General features: G+C 51.4%; 1 protein-coding gene across 2 annotated transcripts in view; it reads left to right on the forward strand.

Moving 5' to 3' along the window:
- The window catches only part of LOC119958653 (GA-binding protein subunit beta-1-like), a 40,213-nt gene extending 25,007 nt beyond the window's left edge, over positions 1-15,206 (forward strand). For both annotated transcript variants that reach the window (XM_038787194.1, XM_038787195.1), the window contains 3 exons: positions 2,747-2,923; positions 4,829-4,941; positions 14,895-15,206. In XM_038787194.1, the coding sequence (XP_038643122.1) occupies positions 2,747-2,923; positions 4,829-4,941; positions 14,895-15,197 (593 nt within the window). In that variant the 3' untranslated portion in view covers positions 15,198-15,206. The remainder of the gene's footprint in view (positions 1-2,746; positions 2,924-4,828; positions 4,942-14,894) is intronic.
- The last annotated feature ends 8,575 nt before the right edge of the window (positions 15,207-23,781 follow it).

Below are 23,781 nucleotides of genomic sequence, written 5' to 3' on the forward strand. Positions count from 1 at the left end.
AATCTACCCTAACCCGCACACCTTTGGACTGTGGGGGGAAACCGGAGCACCCGGAGGAAACCCACGCACACACTGGGAGGACGTGCAGACTCCGCACAGACATCGACCCAAGCCGGAATCGAACCTGGGACCCTGGAGCTGTGAAGCAACTGTGCTATCCACAATGCTACCGTGCTGCCCACTGGTTCGGATTCTCTCTCTCTCTCTCTCTCTCTCTCTCTCTCTTCCCCCCCCCAATGCCTACCCTGTTTCTTCCCGCATATCCAAACTGCTTCCAGCAAGGCTCACTGATCTCTTTATCCTGAGGCTAGGGATAACATCCCAACTGCTGCTGTGGCCGCAGACAGCACAGAGCGGCTTTTAAACCTTCAATTCACTCCTCCATCGATACATGGCTGCGATTCACCGAATTGGCGGGGGGGGAATCAAAAAGGGTTAAGTTGCGGGGACAGGTCACAAAGACGAGACTTTTGTTCCCTCGAGTATTGAAGGTTAAGGGGTGATCTATCCAAGATCTTTAAGGTGATCAAGTGGGTGTGTTAGGGTGGATTGTGATGTCCAGAAGCACCTATTTGCGCAAAGGGAGAGGGTAGTGTGAATTGAATTGTGTTATGTGTGTGTGTTGACACGGGTTAAAGACGGGGACGGTGTTGCGCTGGTGATGGAACCATCAATTCACCAGACACATGTTTCCGATGTGAATCTAGGCTTTAATCGACTTACTTCAGAGCCAGCCTGTTACCTGTCGATGAACTCGTAGTGACCCAGGCTGACTCTGGACATGGGTATTTATACAGCTGCACTAGGGGGAGGAGTCGTGGGCGGAACCAAGGGTGGAGCCCAGTACAAGTTCCTAGGTGCTCCCAACGCTACTCCCCCTAGTGGTAGGACAGCGCTACTGCGCTTACAACAGTGTGAATTAACATGTATATTAACATATATTACATTCACCACAACTGGCACTGTGGATTCCCCTCCTCCTAGCCGCCTCAGCCAGCAGCAGGGTTTTGTCTGTGTCCATCGCAAGGCTGCCAGGCTGAAGTCTTCGATGGGCCGAACGGGCCTCCCTCCTGCGTCGTTGATTCTGTGAATTGTCCCTGAGCTGCTCCTGGTGTGCTGGGCGACTGTATTGGTTGATGAAAGAGCGAGTTGGAGGCACCTAGTGGTGGCGTTCAGTCAGCCCAAGGTTGCTGGGAGTTTGGGATGTGGCTGGATGTGGTTGTGAAAGTGGAATAGTTCATTTGCGTGCGTGAATAGAGTAAGTGAGATGACCAATCTTTTGAGAAACACGCGCTGAGGTGACAGCTGTAAAAAAAATATGATGAATAGGAGCGAGAGGAGGATTTTCGGCCCTCCTGTTCCACCATTTTGTAAGCTTCTAGCTGATGCATTTGATCAACTCCCACCCCCACAATCGCCATATTTCACTGATTCTCGTTGTGTCCAAATATCCATTGATCTTAGATAGATAGAGAAATACAGCACAGAACAGGCCCTTCGGCCCACGATGTTGCGCCGAACTTTTGACCTAGGTTAATCATAGAATTTTGGACAATTTTTCATGGCCAATCCACCCAACCTGCACATCTTTGGACTGTGGGAGGAAACCGGAGCACCCGGAGGAAACCCACGCAGTCATTAGCTTTGTATATAATCAGCAGCTGGAGTAGGGAATGGCAAAGGTTCACAATCCTCATGAATATCTCCCTCCCCTCAGTCCAAAATAATAACAATAATAATCGCTTAGTGTCACGAATAGGCTTCAATGAAGTTACTGTGAAAAGCCCCTAGTCGCCACATTCCGGCCCCTGTTCGGGGAGGCCGGTACGGGAATGAGCTGCCCCTTATCTGTGGGCAGTACAGTGGCACAGTGGTTAGCACTGTTGCTTCACAGCGCCAGGTTCGATCCCCGGCTTGGGTCACAGTCTGTACGTTCTCCCCGTGTCTGCGTGGTTTTGCTCCGGTTTCCTCCCACAAGTCCCGAAAGCCGTGCTGTCAGGTGAATTGGACATTCGGAATTCTCCCTCGGCGTACCCGAACAGGCACCAGAATGTGGCGACTAGGGGCTTTTCACAGTAACTTCATTGCAGTGTTAATGTAAGCGACAATAAAGATTATTATTCCTGTGACCAGTAGGAAACGACCTCGCCGCATCCACGCTGCCAAACCCCTCGGAATATTTTGCCTCGTTGAGATCACCTCCCATTCTTCTGAACCACAGAGAGTACACAAGCCATTCTTTCCCCAGGGTGTAATCCCCCTCTGTACCGGCAATGAGTCATGTGAATTTTCGTGGGTCAGTTTTGGGCAATAATTCACAGTTTTCCCAGATTTCGCTTGTAATTTCAGGAAAGCATCCTGCGGCACCTTTCCACTGTCTTGTTTTGTTCTCGTGACAAAAGACCGAAATTTGGAAAAAAAACTGACCGTATTCTGGGAGACTGGGTTACGGGTTAGACAGGGACCTTTCCGTTCGGGCGCCTCTTCTCTTTCAGATCCTAACCGAGACTGACCATCTCCAGCATGCTTAAAACTCTGGTACGCTGTGCGTTCGGTTTTGGTTTTCCATTACAGCTTTACCATCTCGCGCCTCGATGCGAGAGCGAGGAGCCCCCCCCCGGTCCCGTTCTGGTGAACAGGTGCGGGACTATGCTGAATCCCGCCGGATCGTATTTCCCCGTGCGCAGCGAGCGAACTTGAGCGAACTCGGCCAGTGACGATATTTCTTTTTTCTTGTTTCCGGCAGTGACGGAGGAAGTGGTCACCGCAGACTCGGTCGACTCGGCGATCCAGCAGGTGGTAGGGAGCGGCGGGCAGAGGGTCATCACCATTGTGACAGACGGTGGTGTGCAGCTCGGTAACCTTCCAGCGGGCATCAACGCCGGCCAGCCATTCATCGTGACCATGCAGGACGGCCAACAAGGTAGGTGTTCCCCGCCCCCCCCCCCCCCGGCCCGAGCAAGGAAGAAATGTGTGCCGCCCAAAATTGGATTTAGTGGGGTACCCCCAGATCTTGAAAAATGATAGACGCTAGATACTGGATTTTCTTGCGCCCCCCCCACCCCCCGGTCCTTTTCTTCAGAGCTGAGGGTGCCTGTTGCCCCCATTGAGGTGCTCCCACTCATCCAAAGGTGGATTGTGAGGCAAGGGAGAAGATTGCAGGGGCTTTGACGTTAATTTTCAAATCCGTTCTGGCCACAGGAGAGGTGCCAGAGGACAGCGGGTAGATAAGGTGGTTACAGAGGCATGCGGGATACTTGCCTTCATTAATGGAGATCTGGAAATGCCGGCGTCGGACTGGGGCGGGCACAGTAAGAAGTCTTACGACACCAGGTTAAAAGTCCAACAGGTGTGTTTCGAATCACTGGCTTTCGGAGCGCAACTCCTTCCTCAGGTAATCGAGGCCGAGAATATAAGAACAGGGTTACGATGGAGCTGTATAAATCGCTGGTTAGGTCACAGCTGGAGTACTGTGTGCCGTTCTCGTCGCCACTCTATAGGAAGGATGTGATTGCGCTGGAGAGAGTGCGGAGGGAGATTCACCAGGATGCTGCCTGGGGCTGGAGAGTTTCAGCTGGGAAGAGGGGCTGGTTAGGCCGGGGGCTGTTTTCCTTGGAGCAGAGAAGGCTGAGGGGTTAACTGTTCGAGGGGGGCAAAATGATGAGGGACACAGGGTGGGGAGGAACCTTTCCCCTTTAGCGGAGGGGCCAATAACCAGGGGGCACAGATTCAAGGTCAGGAGCAGGAGAGGATTTGAGGAGAAACCTTTTCACCCAGAGGGTGGTCGGAACCTGGAACTCACGGCCTGAAAGGGAGCGTAGAGGCGGGAACCCCCACGTTTGAGCACTTGAAGCGCCGTCGCCGCGCAGGGCTGCGGACCGAGTGCTGGGAAACGGGATCAGAACAGACAGGTGCTCGGTGGCCGGCCCAAAGACGATGGGCCGAAGGGCCTCTTTGTTTAAAAACTCGATGACCCGAACTCTCTGACTCTATTTAAACTTCAACTGCTTGCTGAGCCACACTGTGCAGCTGTAAAGATAGGAACCCTTTCCCTGCTGTGGGACTGCACAGAGAATCAAAGCATTAAATAAATCTGAGCCTCCCTCAGCGAGGACCTCTGTCACGAGAAACTCTAGAACCAGCCGCCCAGTGAGCCTCGCTGGAGGGTGCGTATGTTTGTGTTATCGGGATGCGGCTGCGACGTCTCCAGTTGATTGTCACGCTCAATATCACAGCTCAAACACGAGGGTGGGATATTAGAGGTACCATGGATTATTACATCGCCCCCCGCCCCCGTAACACCTCAGCAAGAAAAAGGGGAAAATTGTGGGATAAATATCGGTAGTAACTGGCTTGGGAGAAAGTATCAGATGGAGCGCAGTGGCCTGATAACAAGGCAGAATATGGGTACTGCCTGATTAAGGGCAGCACGGTAGCATTGCGGATAGCACAATCGCTTCACAGTTCCAGGGTCCCAGGTTCGATTCCCGGCTTGGGTCACTGTCTGTGCGGAGTCGGCACGTCCTCCCCTTGTGTGCGTGGGTTTCCTCCGGGTGCTCCGGTTTCCTCCCGCAGTCCAAAGATGTGCAGGTTAGGTGGATTGGCCATGATAAATTGCCCTCAGCGTCAAAAATTGCCCCTTAGTGTTGGGTGGGGTTACTGGGTTATGGGGATAGGGTGGATGTGTTAACCTTGGGTAGGGTGCTCTTTTCAGGAGCCGGTGCAGACTCGATGGGCCGAATGGCCTCCTTCTGCACTGTAAATTCTGTAATCAGAGTTCTGCTCGCCCAGACAATACTACTTAGCGGAATCTTGTTCTTGCCTCTAGTTCTGACAGTCCCGACCACCCATGTTGAAGAGGAGACCATCATCACAGAAGAAATGTCAACAAAGAAACAGTGTCTGGAGGAGGTCCTTAACCACTCAGAACCAATAGAGAAGGTAGAGTCTTTATTCTTTTTCTTGTTTGAAAAAAAAACAACACGGATTCGTGAAGGGTAAGTCTTGCCGCACAAATTTGATTGAATTCTTTGAGGAGATAACTAAGTGTGTAGCTGAAGGTAGAGCAGTTGATGTCGTATACATGGATTTTAGTAAGGCGTTTGATAAGGTTTCCCATGGTCGGCCCGTGAAGAAAGTAAGGAGGTGTGGGATGGTGGGAAATTTGGCCAATTGGATAAGTAACTGGCTATCACATAGAAGACAGAGGGTGGTGGTGGATGGAAATTTTTCAGACTGGAGACCAGTTACCAGCGGTGTACCACAGGGATCAGTGCTGGGTCGTCTGCTATTTGTGATTTTTATCAATGACTTGGAGGAGGGGGCTGAAGAACATAAGAACTAGGAGCAGGAGTAGGCCATCTGGCCCCTCGAGCCTGTTCCGCCATTCGATGAGATCATGGCTGATCTTTTGTGGACTCAGCTCCACTTTCCGGCCCGAACACCATAACCCTTAATCCCTTTTTTCTTCAAAAAACTATCTATCTTTACCTTAAAAACATTTAATGAAGGAGACTCAACTGCGTCACTGGGCAAGGAATTCCATAGATTCACAACCCTTTGGGTGAAAAAGCTCCTCCTAAACTCAGTCCTAAATCTACTTCCCCTAATTTTGAGGCTATGCCCCCTAGTTCTGCTTTCACCCGCCAGTGGAAACAACCTGCCCGCATCTATCCTATCTATTCCCTTCATAATTTTAAATGTTTCGATAAGATCCCCCCTCATCCTTCTAAATTCCAATGAGTACAGTCCCAGTCTACTCAACCTCTCCTCGTAATCCAACCCCTTCAGCTCTGGGATTAACCTAGTGAATCTCCTCTGCACACCCTCCAGTACCAGTACGTCCTTTCTCAAGTAAGGAGACCAAAACTGGACACAATACTCCAGGTGTGGCCTCACTAACACCTTACACAATTGCAGCATAACCTCCCTAGTCTTAAACTCCATCCCTCTAGCAATGAAGGACAAAATTCCATTTGCCTTCTTAATCACCTGTTGCACCTGAAAACCAACTTTCTGTGATTCATGCACTAGCACACCCAGGTCTCTCTGCACAGCAGCATGCTTTAATATTTTATTGTTTAAATCATAATCCCGTTTGCTGTTATTCCTACCAAAATGGATTACCTCACATTTGTCAACATTGTATTCCATCTGCCAGACCCTAGCCCATTCACTTAACCTATCCAAATCCCTCTGCAGACTTCCAGTATCCTCTGCACTTTTCGCTTTACCACTCATCTTAGTGTCATCTGCAAACTTGGACACATTGCCCTTGGTCCCCAACTCCAAATCATCAATGTAAATTGTGAACAATTGTGGGCCCAACACGGATCCCTGAGGGACACCACTAGCTACTGATTGCCAACCAGAGAAACACCCATTAATCCCCACTCTTTGCTTTCTATTAATTAACCAATCCTCTATCCAAGCTACTACTTTACCCTTAATGCCATGCATCTTGATCTTATGCAGCAGCATTTTGTGTGGCACCTTGTCAAAAGCTTTCTGGAAATCCAGATATACCACATCCATTGGCTCCCCGTTATCTACTGCAGTGGTAATGTCCTCAAAAAATTCCACTAAATTAGTTAGGCATGACCTGCCCTTTATGAACCCATGCTGCGTCTGCCCAATGGGACAATTTCTATCCAGATGCCTCGCTATTTCTTCCTTGATGATAGATTCCAGCATCTTCCCTACTACCGACGTTAAGCTCACTGGCCTATAATTTCCTGCTCTCTGCCTATCTCCTTTTTTAAACAGTGGTGTCACGTTTGATAATTTCCAATCCACCGGGACCACCCCAGAGTCTAGTGAATTTTGGTAAATCATCACTAGTGCATCTGCAATTTCCCTAGCCATCTCTTTTAGCACTCTGGGACGCATTCCATCAGGGCCAGGAGACTTGTCTACCTTTAGCCCCATTAGCTTGCCCATCACTACCTCCTTAGTGATGACAATCCTCTCAAGGTCATCACCTGTCATGACCTCATTTCTATCAGTCACTGGCATGTTATTTGTGTCTTCCACTGTGAAGACCGACCCAAAAAACCTGTTCAGTTCCTCAGCCATTTCCTCATCTCCCATTATTAAAACTCCCTTCTCATCCTCTAAAGGACCAATATTTACCTTAGCCATTCTTTTTTGCTTTATATATTTGTAAAAACTTTTGCAGTCTGCTTTTATATTCTGAGCAAGTTTACTCTCATACTCTATCTTAGAGGGTGGGTCAGTAAATTTGCTGATGACACCAAGATTGGTGGAGTAGTGGATGAGGTGGGGAGCTGTTGTAGGCTGCAAAGAGACATTGATAGGATGCAGAGCTGGGCCGAAAAATGGCAGATGGCGTTTAACCCTGATAAGTGCGAGGTGATTCATTTTGGTGGAAAAAAATTTGAATGCGGATTACAGGATCAACGGCAGGGTTCTGAGGAATGTGGAGGAACAGAGAGATCTTGGGGTTCATGTCCACAGATCTCTGAAGGTTGCCACTCAAGTGGATAGAGCCATGAAGAAGGCCGACAGTGTGTTAGCGTTTATTAACAGGGGGCTTGAGTATAAGAGCCGCGGGGTTATGCTGCAACTATACATGACCCTGGTGAGACCACATTTGGAGTATTGTGTGCAGTTCTGGTCACCTCATTATAGGAAGGATGTGGAAGCATTGGAAAGGGTGTAAAGGAGATTTACCAGGATGCTGCCTGGATTGGAGGGTAGGTCTTATGAGGAAAGGTTGAGGGAGCTAGGGCTTTTCTCATTGGAGTGAAGGAGGATGAGAGGTGACTTAATAGAGGTTTATAAGATGATGAGGGGGATAGATAGAGTGGACATTCAGAGACACGGGTGGATGTAGCTGTTCTAAGGGGGCATAACTATAAGGTTCAGGGCGGGAGATATAGGAGGGATGTCCGAGGTAGGTTCTTTACTCAGAGAGTGGTTAGGGTGTGGAATGGACTGCCTGCTGTGATAGTGGAGTCGGACACTTTAGGAACTTTCAAGCGGTTATTGGATAGGCACATGGAGCACACCAGAATGACAGGGAGTGGGATAGCTTGATCTTGGTTTCGGACGATGCTCGGCACAACATCGAGGGCCGAAGGGCCTGTTCTGTGCCGTACTGTTCTATGTTCTATGTACTGTTACTTTGCAATCTCATTAAATGCAGCTGAAAGTTAAGGTTCCACAGAAACCTTATATTCAAGGCTAAGATCGATAGATGCGTGTTTTAAGCTCAGTGGGCCACATAGGTTCATAAGATATAGGAACAGAATTAGGCCATTCGGCCCATCGAGTCTGCTCTGCCATTCTGATATGTTCCTCACCTGCTACCTACAATGTTACAGGCCAAGAGCTGGATTGTGAAATCAGCCAGAGCATCTCCTCCCTCGAACACATGACCTAGGAGCGGGCGGCGGCAATTTAGCCTAACACCCTCCGTGTGATCATGGCTGATCCCATCCTGGCCTCTACTCCACCGGCCTGCCCGTTCTCCATAACCCTTCAACCCATTACCAATTATTTTTTTTTTTTTTTTTTTATAAATTTAGAGTACCCAATTCATTTTTTCCAATTACAGGGCAATTTAGCATGGCCAATCCACCTATCTTGCACATTTTTGGGTTGTGGGGGCGAAACCCACGCAAACACGGGGAGAATGTACAAACTCCACACGGACAGTGACCCAGAGCCGGGATCGAACCTGGGACCTCGGCGCCGTAAGGCCGCAGTGCTAACCCACTGAGCCACCGTGCTGCCCCCATTACCAATTATAAACCTGTCCAACTCATCGCTTCTCATCCTTTTGGCTAAGGTGAGCGTGAGGTCAGGTGTAACGCCTGGATCTGGTCTGTCTCTCTTGTGGAGACCATGAGTTGGATTCAATTTTAATTGTTTTTTTGGGAGCAGGCAAGGAGCTGGATTCGGGGCTTGCCCCTGTCCACACTCTGAACTCTGGCTTTGTAACTCTGATAAAGTAATTAAAACAAAACTCCTCCTTAAACTTACTCACTGTCCCAGCATCCTCCGCACTCTGGGGTAGCGAATTCCACAGGTTCACAACCCTTCGGGAGAAGTAGATTCTCCTCAAATCTGTTTTAAATTTGCTACCTCTTAATCTAAGATTATGACCTCTCGTTTTAGAATGCCCCGCGAGAGGAAGTGTCCGCTCCACATCTACTTTATCCAGACCTTTTAGCATCTTGTTTACCTCAGTTTTATCTCCCCTCATTCTTCTAAACTCTAGAGAGAGAGAGATAGGGTAGAGGCCTAAACTGTTCAATCTCTCCTCTTACGACAACCCCTCATCTCTGGAATCGATCTCCTCTGAACGGCCTCCAATGCCACGACATCCCTCCTCAAATAAGGGGAACAAAACTGTGCACAATACTCCAGGTGTGGTCTTACCAATGCCTCGTATAGTTGCACAGTAAGAAGTCTTACAACACCAGGTTAAAGTCCAACAGGTTTGTTTCAAACACGAGCTTTCGGAGCACGGCTCCTTCTTCAGGTGAATGGAGAGGTATGTTCCAGAAATGTTTATATAGACACAGTCAGAGATGCCCCGGAATGCGAGCACCTGCAGGCAATCAAATCATCAAAGATGCAGAGAGAGAGGTAACTCCAGGTTAAAGAGGTGTGAATTGTCCCAAGCCAGTTCAGTCGGTAGGCCTCTGCAAGTCCAGGCTTGTTGGTGGGGGCCGAATGTAATGCGACATGAATCCCAGATCCCGGTTGAGTCCGCATTCATGCGTGCGGAACTTAGCTATAAGTTTTGCTCAGCAATTTTGCGTTGTCGCGTCTCCTGAAGGCCTCCTTGTAGAATGCTGACCCGGAGATCAGAGGCTGAATGTCCTTGACTGCTGAAGTGTTCCCCAACTGGAAGGGAACAGTCCTGCCTGTTGATAGTCGCACGATGCCCGTTTATTCGTTGTCGCAGTGTCTGCATGGTCTCGCCAATGTACCACGCTTCGGGACATCCTTTCCTGCAGCGTATGAGGTAGACTACATTGGTCGAGTCGCACGAGTATGCGCCGCGTACCTGGTGGGTGGTGTTTCCACGTGTAATGGTGGTGTCCATGTCGATGATCTGGCATGTCTTGCAGAGATTACCCTGGCAGGGTTTTGTGGTGTTGTGGTTGCTGTTCTGAAGGCTGGGTAATTCAGAATTCAGGGTAACCCAGCCTTCAGAACAGCAACCACAACACCACAAAACCCTGCCAGGGTAATCTCTGCAAGACATGCCAGATCATCGACATGGACACCACCATTACACGTGGAAACACCACCCACCAGGTACGCGGCGCATACTCGTGCGACTCGACCAATGTAGTCTACCTCATACGCTGCAGGAAAGGATGTCCCGAAGCGTGGTACATTGGCGAGACCATGCAGACACTGCGACAACGAATAAACGGGCATCGTGCGACTATCAACAGGCAGGACTGTTCCCTTCCAGTTGGGGAACACTTCAGCAGTCAAGGACATTCAGCCTCTGATCTCCGGGTCAGCATTCTACAAGGAGGCCTTCAGGAGACGCGACAACGCAAAATTGCTGAGCAAAAACTTATAGCTAAGTTCCGCACGCATGAATGCGGACTCAACCGGGATCTGGGATTCATGTCGCATTACATTCGGCCCCCACCAACAAGCCTGGACTTGCAGAGGCCTACCGACTGAACTGGCTTGGGACAATTCACACCTCTTTAACCTGGAGTTACCTCTCTCTCTGCATCTTTGATGATTGTGATTGCCTGCAGGTGCTCGCATTCCGGGGCATCTCTGACTGTGTCTATATAAACATTTCTGGAACATACCTCTCCATTCACCTGAAGAAGGAGCCGTGCTCCGAAAGCTCGTGTTTGAAACAAACCTGTTGGACTTTAACCTGGTGTTGTAAGACTTCTTACTGTGCTCACCCCAGTCCAACGCCGGCATCTCCACATCATCGTATAGTTGCAACAACACTTCCTGAAATTTATACTCTATCCCTTCAGCTATAAATGCCAACATTCGTTCGCTTTACTTATTATCTGCTGCACCTACATGCTCGTTTTCTGTGACTCGTACACTCGGACACCCAGATCCTTCTGTGATCCTTCTGTATCGGAGCACCCCAAAGTGTCTCCCCATTTAGGTAATAAGTTGCTTTTCCATTTTCCCGACTAAAATGCACGACCTCACACTTATCCACGTTAAACTCCATCTGCCCCTTCTTGGCCCACTCTCCCAAACTATCTATATCCATTTTTTTACGGTCCTTATTCCTTCATCGCAACTACTTTCGCTTGTGTCGTGTCGCTTGCGTTCTCGCATGATAAGAGTGGGACCGTGGAGAAAATGTTTCCACATGCAGGTGAGACCAGAACTAAAGGGGGGGGGGGGGGGGGGGGATATAAATCCAATCGGGGAATTCGGGGGGAAACGTCTTTACCCAGAGAGACAGAGGGGAGAATGCGGAGCTCACTGCCACAAAGAGTGGCCGAGATGAATTGGCAGAGATGTTTATGAAGGGGTGGGGGAGGTGGAGGGGGAAAGGAAAGGGATAGAAGGATATGTTGTCGGGATGACGTGTAGCTCGAATGGAGTTGAAGTATCGATACAGATTCAGCTGTGAAATTCCATGCGACCAGAAGTGGATGTTTTTTAGTTAGCTTGCTAAGGGCTATAGTGGGTACACGGTATGAGTGTTCTGCTGCATTACTATCTGGAACACTGCCACACCTATATCAGAGACGGAGTTTCCTGACTGAAATCTCATCAGATTCTGGCTAGGTTTATCGATAGGAATATCTACTGCGGTGGGTATATGATAGAATCATAGAATTTGCAGTGCAGCAGGAGGCCATTCGGCCCATCGGGTCTGCGCCAGCACCCTACTTCAGACCACGCCTCCACCCTATCCCCGTAGCCCACCTAACCTCTTGGACACTAAGGGGCAATTTGGCACGTCCAATCTACCTAATCTGAACAACTTTGGACACTAAGGGACAATTTAGCACGGCCAATCCACCTAACTCGCACATCTTTGGACACTAAGGGGCAATTTAGCACGGCCAATCCACCTAACCTGCACATCTTTGGACACTAAGGGACAATTTAGCACGGCCAATCCACCTAAACTGCACATCTTTGGACTGTGGGAGGAAACCCACACGGACACTGGAAGAACGTGCAAACTCCACACATAGACAGTCACCTCCAAGCCGAAATTGAACGCGGGACCCTGAAGCTGTGGGGCAGCAGTGCTAACCACCGTGCCGCCCCTGACATATTTGTTAACTGTAGCCCTGTTGCTTGCCTTCAGGGCACACGTGTTGCCAGTGAGGGTAAAGAGGAATGGTGAGGGCTGTAACGACTTGAGCGGTAATACGCAAGAATCCTCGAGTGCCTTCTCTCCCAGCAAAGCAGGTGTCAGGATGCTTCTGTCAAGTGCTGCCAAATGCTCATAAGACCTGCAGCCTCTTTCCTTCTTCGGCCAACTCCCCTCCTTTGCCAGCGCCATCACATTGCGCATTAGACTGAATGCCGAGTTCAGCAGGATAGAATCATATGTTGTGCGTAAATGTTAAGTAAACACTGTCGTGGGACGTTAAAAGTATAATAACTGGTTAGTTGGAAAACTGTGCCTACTACTGGTTTCAGTTGAGATACATCCATCTTTTGGATTTTGCCTCTGCAGCCAAAGCCATCCTCTACTTGGGTTAAGCCATGTAGATTTTATATATGTTTTTAGAAAATTCATTTTTCTGAAAAACAATGCTGCTTTGGGATGTTCTCCCCGTGTCTGCGTGGGTTTCCTCCGGGTGCTCCGGTTTCCTCCCACAGTCCGAAGGTGTGCCGGTTACGTAGATTTGCCAAGCTTGCCCCTTAGTGTCCAGGGATGTGCGGGTCAAGTGAGGTTACGGGGTTGCAGGGAGAGGGCGCGGGCCTGGTTCGGGTGCTCTTTCGGAGGGTGGGTGCAGGCTCGATGGGCCGAAAGGCCTCCTTCTGCACTGTCGGGATTCTGTGACTCCTGAGTTTCTCGCCTTTCTGCTTTATTATTCTGACAATCAAAAGTGAATGACTTCACAACTTCCCTACATTGTATTCCCATCTTGTTCCCTTTCCACCTAGCTTGACTATATCTTTTTGTCCTCCCCACAGCTTGCCTTCCCACCTAACCTAGGTCAGCAGCAAAATCGGATGCGTTACTCTCCGTCTCTTCATCTAAGCTGTTAATCTAGATTGTAAACAGGCCAGCGCCTGCAGCACTCCACTATCCACTGCCGTCCAACTTGAATCAAGCCCCGTTTATGCCTGCTCTCTCTCCATTTTCTATCCGTTACCCAATCCCCAATCCATGCTAATATATTACCCCAGCTCCGTGCGGCCTTATCTTACACGTTTTGCCTTTTGGAAATCCAGGTATCTTATATCTACCTGTCCCCCTCTATCTACCCTACTCGCTACATCCTCAAAAAATTTGTCAAACAGTGTTTCCCGTTTGTGAAGCTGCATCATCTCGTTCTAATTATACCATGCTTGTCTAACACCTCCTAAATAATAGATTCCATTGTTTTCCCAGCAACCGGCGTTAAACTAACTGGCCTGAGGTTCACTGGGTTTTTTTTCTCTCTCTCTCTCTCCCTCCTTACTTGGAAAGCGGTTGCCAACTTCCAATCTAACGGGACCATTCCCGAATATCAGGAATTTTGGAAAATTGTAGGGAGCCCCTCTGCTGTTCTCGCATTACGAACCCTCGGGCACAGGCCGTCGGGTCCTGGGGATTTGTCGGATTTTTAATCCCTCCAATACTTCACCTCCGCTTATATTAATTTCGCACTGATTTTAGCCTCTAGGTCGTCATCGGTTTCTGGTCTGGAATGTGTGTCTTCTACCGTGAAGGCATTTATTCAGTGCCTCTGCCATTTCCTTGTTCCCCATGATAATTCTTCCTCAGCCACCAACTTTAAATACTCTCTTCCTTTTTTATATACTTGTTAAAGCTCCTATCTCCTTTTTTTAAAATATATTCCTGGCGCGATAACTCTCATTTTATTTATTCCTCTTTTTAGCAACTTTTGTGGTGTCCCTTGTGCTCTTTTCTAAAACATTCCCAAACGCTCTAAGACTTGCTTCTGCAAGTTGGGGGCATTCTACACAACAATGGGGCGGCACAGTGGTTAGCACTGTTGCTTCACCGCTCCAGGGTCCCAGGTTCGATTCCCGGCTCGGGTCACTGTCTGTGCGGAGTCTGCACGGCGGGGTTTCCTCCGGGTGCTCCGGTCTCCTCCCACAAGTCCTGAAGGATGTCCTGTTGGGTGAATCGGACATTCTGAATTCTCCCTCTGTGTACCCGAACAGGCGCCGGAATGTGGTGACTAGGGGCTTTTCACGGTAACTTCGTTCAATGTCAATGTAAGCCGACTTGTGACAATAATGATTATTATTGTTATTATGGGGCAGCATGGTGGCACAGTGGTTAGCATTGCTGCCTACGGCGCTGAGGACCCGGGTTCGAATCCCGGCCCTGGGTCACTGTCCGTGTGGAGTTTGCACATTCTCCCCGTGTCTGCGTGGGTTTCACCCCCACAACCCAAATGATGATGCAGGGTAGGTGGATTGGCCACGCTAAATTGCCCCTTAATTGGTAAAAATAATTGGGCACTCTAAATTTATAAAAGAAAAAGAAAAAATTATTGTTATTATAAAGTCAGGATGGCGAGCGGTTCGGAGGGGAACCTGCGGGTGAACCCTTGTCCATCTCGGTGGTGGAGGTGGCGAGTTCGGAAGGTGCCGTCGAAGGCGTGGCAAGTTGCTACAGCTCCTCTGCTGGACGGTGCGCGCCGACTGCTGCCGTGTTGGGAGAGGGGGGGTGAACGTTTCGGGTATTATTAAGGGTTTTGTCGTTTCAGGAAACGAACGACTGCTTGGAGCGGCAACTGCTTCAGAAGCAGCTCCACGAGGCGAACCGCAAAGCCCAGGAGTACCGGCACCAGCTGATGAAGAAGGAACAGGAGGCCGAGGAGTACCGCATGAGACTGGAGGCCATCGCGCGGCTCCATGCCACGGCCGAGGAGATCACTGTGGTGGAGGAGGTCGCGGAGGACGGCAGCAGCACGGTGATCACCATGGCAGCCGAGCTGGAGGGCCCTGAAACCACGGTGGAAACGATGGAGCAGCCCACGGACATGGCGACGGAGACAGTGACTTCGTAAAAAAAAAAAGAAAACCTCCTCGGCTGGCTGAACTGTTCCTGACACATTTTGTTTATTACAGTCTGTGTGCCCGCGTGCGCGGGTACCGTGAGCAGCTGGGGGGAGGGGGGCAAGCTTTTGGTCCACACACACACACCCCACCCACACACACACCCCACCCCACATACACACACACACCCACACACACACCCACACACACACCCCACCCACACACACACCCCACCCACACACACACCCCACCCACACACACACCCCACCCACACACACACCCCACCCACACACACCCCACCCACACACACACCCCACCCCCACACACACACACACCCACACACACACCCCACCCACACACACACCCCACCCACACACACACCCCACACCACACCCCCACCCACACACACACCCCACCCACACACACACACACACCCCACCCCACACACACACACACCCCACCCACACACACACACACACACCCCACCCACGCACACACCCCACCCACGCACACACCCCACCCACGCACACACCCCACCCATACACACACCCCACCCACACACACACCCACCCACACACACACCCCACCCACACACACACCCCACCCACACACACACCCCACCCACACACACCCCACCCACACACACACACCCCACCCACACACACACACACAGACGTTCATATTCTGATCGCACCTGTTGGAACTCGACACCGGGGAACCTCCAAACGCTAGCAGGTACAGTTTGTTTTCCCCCAGACCTTCAAAACCGGGGGGCGGGGGGCCGCACAGACAAGAAACAAAAATAACTAGAACCCAGTTGGGGCTGTCGGTGTTGTGGGGGATGGGTGGAAGGAGGGGTGGGGGGGGGGAGAGGAAATTAAACCCCTTTGCCGTCCGCGCTGTTTTGTCAGCGACTGACGTTCGAGAGCCGTAGGGAGGGATTGGCTGGCAAAACAGCGCAGACCCTGCAGCTAAGGTATCCACACGCCTGGGCACCGTAAGGTCGCCCAGCTTCTCCGCATCATTGACATCATGTGGGTGCATTTTTAACCATATATTTTTTTTTTAAAAAGAACAGCGGGGTCTGCTTGCCTCGACGACGGGGAAGAAAGAAAGAGCGCAGAATCTTCCGGTGGATAATTTTAAATTATTTTAAAACGTGAGCATCTCCCGCGCTGAAATATGCAACCGGTTACTCCTCTGGTAACGGGAGTAGTGTTAGGTTTGTGGGCAGATTGGGGCCGATGATGGAGACTTTTAAAAATGGTTCTAGGGCGCCACAGTGGTTAGCACTGGGACTACGGCGCTGAAGACCCGGGTTCGATCCCGGCCCTGGGTCACTGTCCGTGTGGAGTTTGCACATTCTCCCCGTGTCTGCGTGGGTTTCGCCCCCACAACCCAAAGATGTGCAGGGTAGGTGGATTGGCCGCGCTAAATTGCCCCTCAATTGGAAAAAAATTGAATTGGGTACTCTAAAAAATTTTTAAAATGTTTCTGCCGATAGTTTTTGTCACCCGACGTATCAAATTTTTTTTGTCCATATCCCTACAAGTGTGTCTGTCTGACCCGTGTAATCCCCCCCCCCCCCTCCCCCGTCCCACTCCAAACCCTTGCTGGTGGGTGGGCAGAGAGTTTAAAAATCCCATTTCCCGCTCTTCTTCAGGGTCTGTAAAAGACTTGCATTTGCATAGCAGTGCCGGGCACGTCTCAGAAACGTCTCGAAAGCACTTCACCTGCAGTGAATTACCCTGAAGCGCAAGTGGCGTGTTGTTGTGGAGGCAATGTTTCAACAGACAAGGTGGCAGCAGCGCTGGGTGCTACCTGGCCCCCTTCTGTGAGAGAGCGGTGTCCTTAACCGCGGTGGGTGACCACGAGCGGGAAGGAGCCCCCCCCCCCCCCGTATTCACCTGCAGAGATGCTATTTTGAAAGCGAGCATGGGACAGAGTTGAGATTTCGTCTCTTCACCCCCCCCCCCAACACACTACTCGTTCTGTTTTCTTAAAACCTCAGTTTTTGTTGTTGCTCATGAAGAATGGCGTTGAAAAGGGAGGGAGGGGGAAGATTCGAAGACCTGTAGCCCAAATTCATTCTATCAAATGTTCCTTGTAGTTTATAAAGTTTAAAAACAATTGTTTTGTTGCTGGTGTGTGTGTCTGTCTGTCTGTGTGCCTGTCTGTGTGTGTGTCTGTCTGTGTGTCTGTCTGTGTGTCTGTCTGTGTGTGTGTCTGTCTGTCTGTGTGTCTGTCTGTCTGTGTGTCTGTCTGTGTGTGTGTGTGTCTGTGTGTGTGTCTGTGTGTGTGTCTGTCTGTGTGTGTGTCTGTCTGTGTGTGTGTCTGTCTGTGTGTGTGTCTGTCTGTGTGTGGTGTCTGTCTGTGTGTGTGTCTGTCTGTCTGTGTGTCTGTCTGTGTGTGTGTCTGTGTGTGTGTGTCTGTGTGTGTGTGTGTGTGTGTGTCTGTGTGTGTGTGTGTGTGTCTGTCTGTCTGTCTGTCTGTGTGTGTGTGTCTGTCTGTGTGTGTGTGTGTGTCTCTGTGTGTGTGTCTCTGTGTGTGTGTCTGTGTGTGTGTGTCTGTGTGTGTGTCTGTCTGTGTGTGTGTGTGTCTGTCTGTCTGTGTGTGTGTGTGTCTGTCTGTCTGTGTGTGTGTGTGTCTGTCTGTGTGTGTGTGTGTGTCTGTCTGTGTGTGTGTGTCTGTCTGTGTGTGTGTCTGTCTGTGTGTGTGTCTGTCTGTGTGTGTGTCTGTCTGTGTGTGTGTCTGTCTGTGTGTGTGTCTGTCTGTGTGTGTGTGTGTGTGTGTCTGTCTGCACAGGGGCAGGGTCCAACTTTGCCGCTGTGCCCCAGTTAGCGTGCCTACCCAAAGATTCCTGGGCTTGCGTAGGAATGTCCTGGTTGTGAGTACCTGGAAGTGAGTGGTCCCACCCCCACCCCCCTCAAAAGGCCCCGGACAGATCCCCCTGGCATAAGTGAAAGATATCAGATTGCCACCCTCCATCAAATCCAGAGAGCAAGAGGTGAGTGGAGACAGTCAAACGATGCAGTTCAGTGAGGAGAGGATGGGTATAGCTTCAGTGCTTTACCGTGACTGAGACGTGGCCCAAAGCACTTGTACACAATAAATCACCTTGCCTACATAACAAACCGCACTTCAGAAACACCCTGCCTGTTTAAATTCTGCAAGGCGATTCAGTTTTTAATGTTTAATTTTCCTCTCTGTAATGAACCTTCCCGTGGACAGGTTCGCTCTTCTCCTCTACAGCGCATCGGCTGTGCAGCCGGGGTCTGGCATAAGTACCTCGGCGTTTTTTTATATTTAAAAAAAAAAAGAAATTTGTATTTTTTAAAATAATTTTTACCGTCGTAGAAGGTTGTACCTCGTAGTTATTTTACAACTTGGTTTAAGCAATTGGTTATATATTAAAGCACTGTTTAGAAGGGTGCCCTTTCCGCAGAGGTGCATTTTGGGGCCGTCTCGCGATTTAATGTTTGGCAGAGAGGCGTGTGTGGGAGAGGGGGTGGGGTTTGCAACGTTCCTGACGCAGAGCCCGTGGCGAATTGGCCCGTCCGGCGTCAGTGAGCTCAACAAAATGGTTGCCGTGTCGCACAAAATGACCGTCACGCTGCCCACGACGGCTGCCTGCGCTGGCCAATGCGGTAGAAGTAACAGTTCGCGGGTGGTGGAGTGACGGCGCGGAGGATCCGGGTTCTATCGCGGCCCCGGGTCACTGTCCGTGTGGAGTTTGCACGTTCTCTGCGTGGGTCTTGCCCCCCCCCCCCACAACCCAATGATGATGCAGGGTAGGTGGATTGGCCGCGCTAAATTGCCCCTTAATTGGAAATGAAAATAATTGGCCACGGTTAAAAAAAAACTTTAAGTAAAAATGCCAGCGCACGATGACATCCTCTGTGCTACTCCCGCGTATGAACCTACAGACAAACATCTCCATTCAGAGGTGTCACCCCCCCCCCACCCCCACTCTCTTACTGAAACGTCATTGAGCAGACGTTTGTTGCACTAACCACCTTCCGTGCTTGACGATTGCCTCTCCCTCTTGCACAGCAGGACCAGGAAACTCGCGGTAAAGATGGGGGGTTCCCGCTTGGTAACCTGCGTAATGATGGTGTCTGCCGACTTGTATTTTGGCGATCGGCAATGATCCGCGGGCTGGTGTGAACATTTGGAGGAAGATGACTTCTGTTTGGCTTTCTGTTGACGTTATCTACAGGAAAAAAAAACTGCATTTCTTTTCTTCCCCATTCCCACTCTCCCACCTCATTTATTTTGCCCCCCCCCCCCCCCCAACGCATCCAATGTTAGGATTCCCACGCCACCCATTCGAGCACGGAACAAAAGATGAACTTTCGAATATTAGTAGAATCTCAGTTCTGGCCCTCGAATGCAGGGTTGGCTGCTTTTGCTCACCCCCTCTGGACCGCCTCGCCCCAGTCCCTCTGGACCGTCTCGCCCCAGCCCCTCTGGACCGCCTCGCCCCAGCCCCTCTGGACCGCCTCGCCCCAGCCCCTCTGGACCGCCTCGCCCCAGCCCCTCTGGACCGTCTCGCCCCAGTCCCTCTGGACCGCCCCTCCCCAGTCCCTCTGGACCGCCCCTCCCCAGTCCCTCTGGACCGTCTCGCCCCAGTCCCTCTGGACCGTCTCGCCCCAGTCCCTCTGGACCGCTTCGCCCCAGTCCCTCTGGACCACTTCGCCCCAGTCCCTCTGGACCGCCTCGCCCCAGTCCCTCTGGACCGCCCCTCCCCAGTCCCTCTGGACCGCCCCTCCCCAGTCCCTCTGGACCGCCTCGCCCCAGTCCCTCTGGACTGCCTCGCCCCAGTCCCTCTGGACTGACCTCTCGCTCCCCCCCCCCCCCCCCCCCCCCTCCCCCCGCCAGGATTGACACTCCAGCTGCAGAGTTGCCTGCCAATACGCAGTAACCCCTCCATCGCAGCTGGAAGCTAGCACCTGCAGCAACAAAAAAGGGAGGCAGTAAAACTGATGTGGGGCGGAAACAGCAAGAGGTGTGGGGGGGGGGCGGAAACAGCAAGAGGTGTGGGGGGGGGCGGAAACAGCAAGAGGTGTGGGGGGGGGGCGGAAACAGCAAGAGGTGTGGGGGGGCGGAAACAGCAAGAGGTGTAGGGGGGGGCGGAAACAGCAAGAGGTGTAGGGGGGGGGGGCGGAAACAGCAAGAGGTGTAGGGGGGGGCGGAAACAGCAAGAGGTGTAGGGGGGGCGGAAACAGCAAGAGGTGGTGTACCCCAGCACCTTACAGCTGTGCGGCCCCTATAGGACGCCACTGTTGTGGGTTTATTCGCTCCGAGCGAGATTAGGAAAATTTGTCGCCTTTTAATTGGGAGCCTCCCAGCTGCTGAGTGCTCCGCTTGAGAACGGTGCCGTGCTCCACTCGGGAGACGCCATCCAGTGCCCGCGTCGAGACAATCTACAGTTGTTACCCTGGGTGTATTCCAAAGTTTGCAAACCTCCCCGGCTCCTGCCGTTCCGCTGCGGGCCCCCCCCCCCCCCCGACATTTCCGCGGCAAGCCTATCGGCTTTCCTCCGGTGGTTTGGAGGGCTGGGCGTTTGGGTGACGCAGCAAGCTTGAGGCAGCAGCCTCCGAGGAAGGGAACCCCCTGATGACAGGGTGCATATTGGGGACCGGCTGTCAGCTCCTCACAGGCAGAGCAGGATCATGCTCGACACTACTTGGAAATTTGTTGTTAACTATAGTGTCCCGGGGAGGGTGAGAGAGAAAGGGAGGGGGGTTGCCCTTAGTGTTGGGTGGGGGTTATGGGGATAGGGTGGAGGTGTTAATCTTGGGTGGGGTGCTCTTTCCAGGAGCCGGTGCAGACTCGATGGGCCAAATGGCCTCCTTCTGCACTGTAGATTCTATGAAAAAAAAACCCTGACTGCCCTCCTTCCCCCGCCGGCTGGGGAGGATGATGCAGCAAGGCGTCCTCTCAGCTGCTTCCCCTTTCTTTCCCGTATCACTACCCTCCCTCCCTCCTAACACCACCCCAATCTCGATCCACGCACATTTACAGCAGCCTGCGTTAGAAGCTCACCTAAAGGTGGCGAGGGGGGGGGGCAGTGCTGCCGCCTCACGCCGCTGAGGACCCGGGTTCGGTCCCGGGTCACTGTCCGTGTGGAGTTTGCACATTCTCCCCGTATCTGCGCACACACACACAGCCCAAAGATATGCAGGGTAGGTGGATTGGCCACGCTAAATTCCCCCTTAATCGTGGGTGGGAGGGGGAAAAATAAAACCGCTCACCTAACGGACTTGTCCTGTGATTAAACACCCCTCGTGTGTCTAATTGATTTTGCCTAGCATAACACGTCTTGCTTTACTGAACACCACAGTCCCAGGAAGTTGTGTGTGTGTGTGTTTATATTTTTAATTATTATTGTGGTCCCAGACTTCATCTTGACGCTTGCGTTTACGAATTGGGAAATTTGGCTTTGGTCACCTTTTTTTAAAAAAGAAAGATCATCGATGACCCGTTTGGGAAATGAATTCTCATTGCTCTTGGCTGTGGGAAGCTTCAAATAGTACCTGGTGCGCCTTTAGTACAATGTACTGTATCAGACTTTAATTATCTTGTGTACAGGATTCCTTTAGAATTAGCCGTGTTCTTTTTAGAACCTCTGCAAAATGATACAGATTGTTAAATAAATCTTGTATATACATTTTTGTACCATTATTAAGGGCAGAACCTTTCCTAATAAAATACAGAAAATTAGTGGCTTGCCTACGCATGTGATTTTTTGAAAAATAACAATAGTATTTTGGACCGCACGTCGCTGAGTTCCCCCTCCCGCACCTCCAGAATCGAGCTTCGCGTCGTGTCACCATCATTTACGGCCGGAATGGGGACGGCCAGGTAGTCCTCTTGTCAATCATGCCTGGAGATCGATCGCACTGCCGTAAGACGGTGTGTTCCCCCCGCCCCCGCCCGAGACTTTTTTGCTCGAGGCCCATTTTTACCAACCGGCCGACCTTTGTGACCCAGCATTGTCTTTTTAAAAAAATATTTTTATTCCCCTCATTTTCCGTATTTTCCCGCCTTCGGACAATCAGCGAGGTGAAGGCTACAAATCCGCACCCGCCTCCAGCCCGGTCTGACACCCTGAATATGGCTTCTAGGGGCCCTAGGTTCGAGCCTCGCGTGCACCACCCCCCCCCCCCCCCCGAGATGACCTTAAAGACCTCCCTCCAATCCCCCTCCAGTTTCAGACAGGCCCAAAACATGTGAGCATGGTTTGTGGGGCTCCTCCCACAGCGCTCTCACACACCCTCCGTCCCCCTCCAAGAGTGGGCTCATCCTCGTGAGGTGCGCCCTATACACCGCCTTCAGCTGTACCAGCCCCAACCTCGCGCACGGGATTGAGGCATTCACCCTCCGGAGCACCTACACACCGCAGCCCGTTCTCCGTCCCCTCCCCCCAACTCTTCCTCTCACTTCGCCTTAACCCCCTCCAACGGTACTTTGCCCTCCCCCAGAATCATCCCACGGATTGCCGACACCACTCCCTTCTCCAGAGTCAATGTGGGGGCCGGCGCTATCTGGAAGCTCCGAACGTCCTTCCTGGCAAAATCTCAGATCTGCAGGTATCTAAATACCTCCCTCTGGCCCAGCCCATATTTCTGCTCCAGCAGAAACGCCCCCCCCCCCCCCACCCCTTGAAACGAATCCTTTAATACCCTAACTCCCATCTCCAAAAACTTCCCTGGCTCAAACCTATGGTTTCCCCCTAATCGGCAGAGCTGCCTCCAGATCTTCAATGTCGCCCCTTCCCGAATGTTTCCCTGGGGCCATCGGGAACGCCGCTGTTGTCAACGCCCTCCACCCCGACCCCCCTGCACAGACTCTCCTCCATTCTAACCCTCTGGGAGTCCCACCCCCTCACCCAGCTCCTCACCTTTTCAGCTTTCGCCGGCCAGTAATAATAGAATAATAATTGTCACAATGAAGTTACTGTGAAAAGCTCCTAGTCACCACATTCCGGCGCCTGTTCGGGGAGGCTGGTACGGGAATTGAACACACGCTGCCAGTCTTGTTCTGCATTACAAGCCGGCTATTTAGCCCAGTGTGCGACACCAGCCCCTAGATTCGGAAGGCCGAACCCCCCCCCCCCCCTGCCTGCCGCCCTTTCTGCAGAAGCACCTTCCTAATCCTGGCCACCCCCCCCCCCCCCCCCCCAAAAATAAACGAGGTAATCATCTTCCCCACTTCCTTAAAAAAAAACGCTTTTGGTAAAAAAGATCGGCAGGCACTGAAATATAAACATAAACCGCGGGAACACATTTTAATCACCTGCACACTCCGGCGACCGAGGAAGACCATCCCACCTTGCCAAGTCTGCCTTCACCTTCCCCGCGAAGCTTCAAGAGAGTCAGGGGGCAGAGGTGTGGAGGCACAATGGGGATCACTCAGGAATCACTGGAGGCAGGGAGGGTCCCCAGAGGATTGGCGAATGTGACACCCCTGTTTAAGAAGGGAGGGAGGCAGAGGACGGGAAATGATCGGCCGGTTAGCCTGACTTCGGTCGTTGGTAAGATTTTAGAGTCTGTTATTAAAGATGAGATCGCGGAGTACTTGGAAGTGCAT

The sequence above is a fragment of the Scyliorhinus canicula genome, chromosome 30 (assembly GCF_902713615.1).
Source record: "Scyliorhinus canicula chromosome 30, sScyCan1.1, whole genome shotgun sequence".
Classification (NCBI taxonomy): Eukaryota; Metazoa; Chordata; class Chondrichthyes; order Carcharhiniformes; family Scyliorhinidae; genus Scyliorhinus; species Scyliorhinus canicula.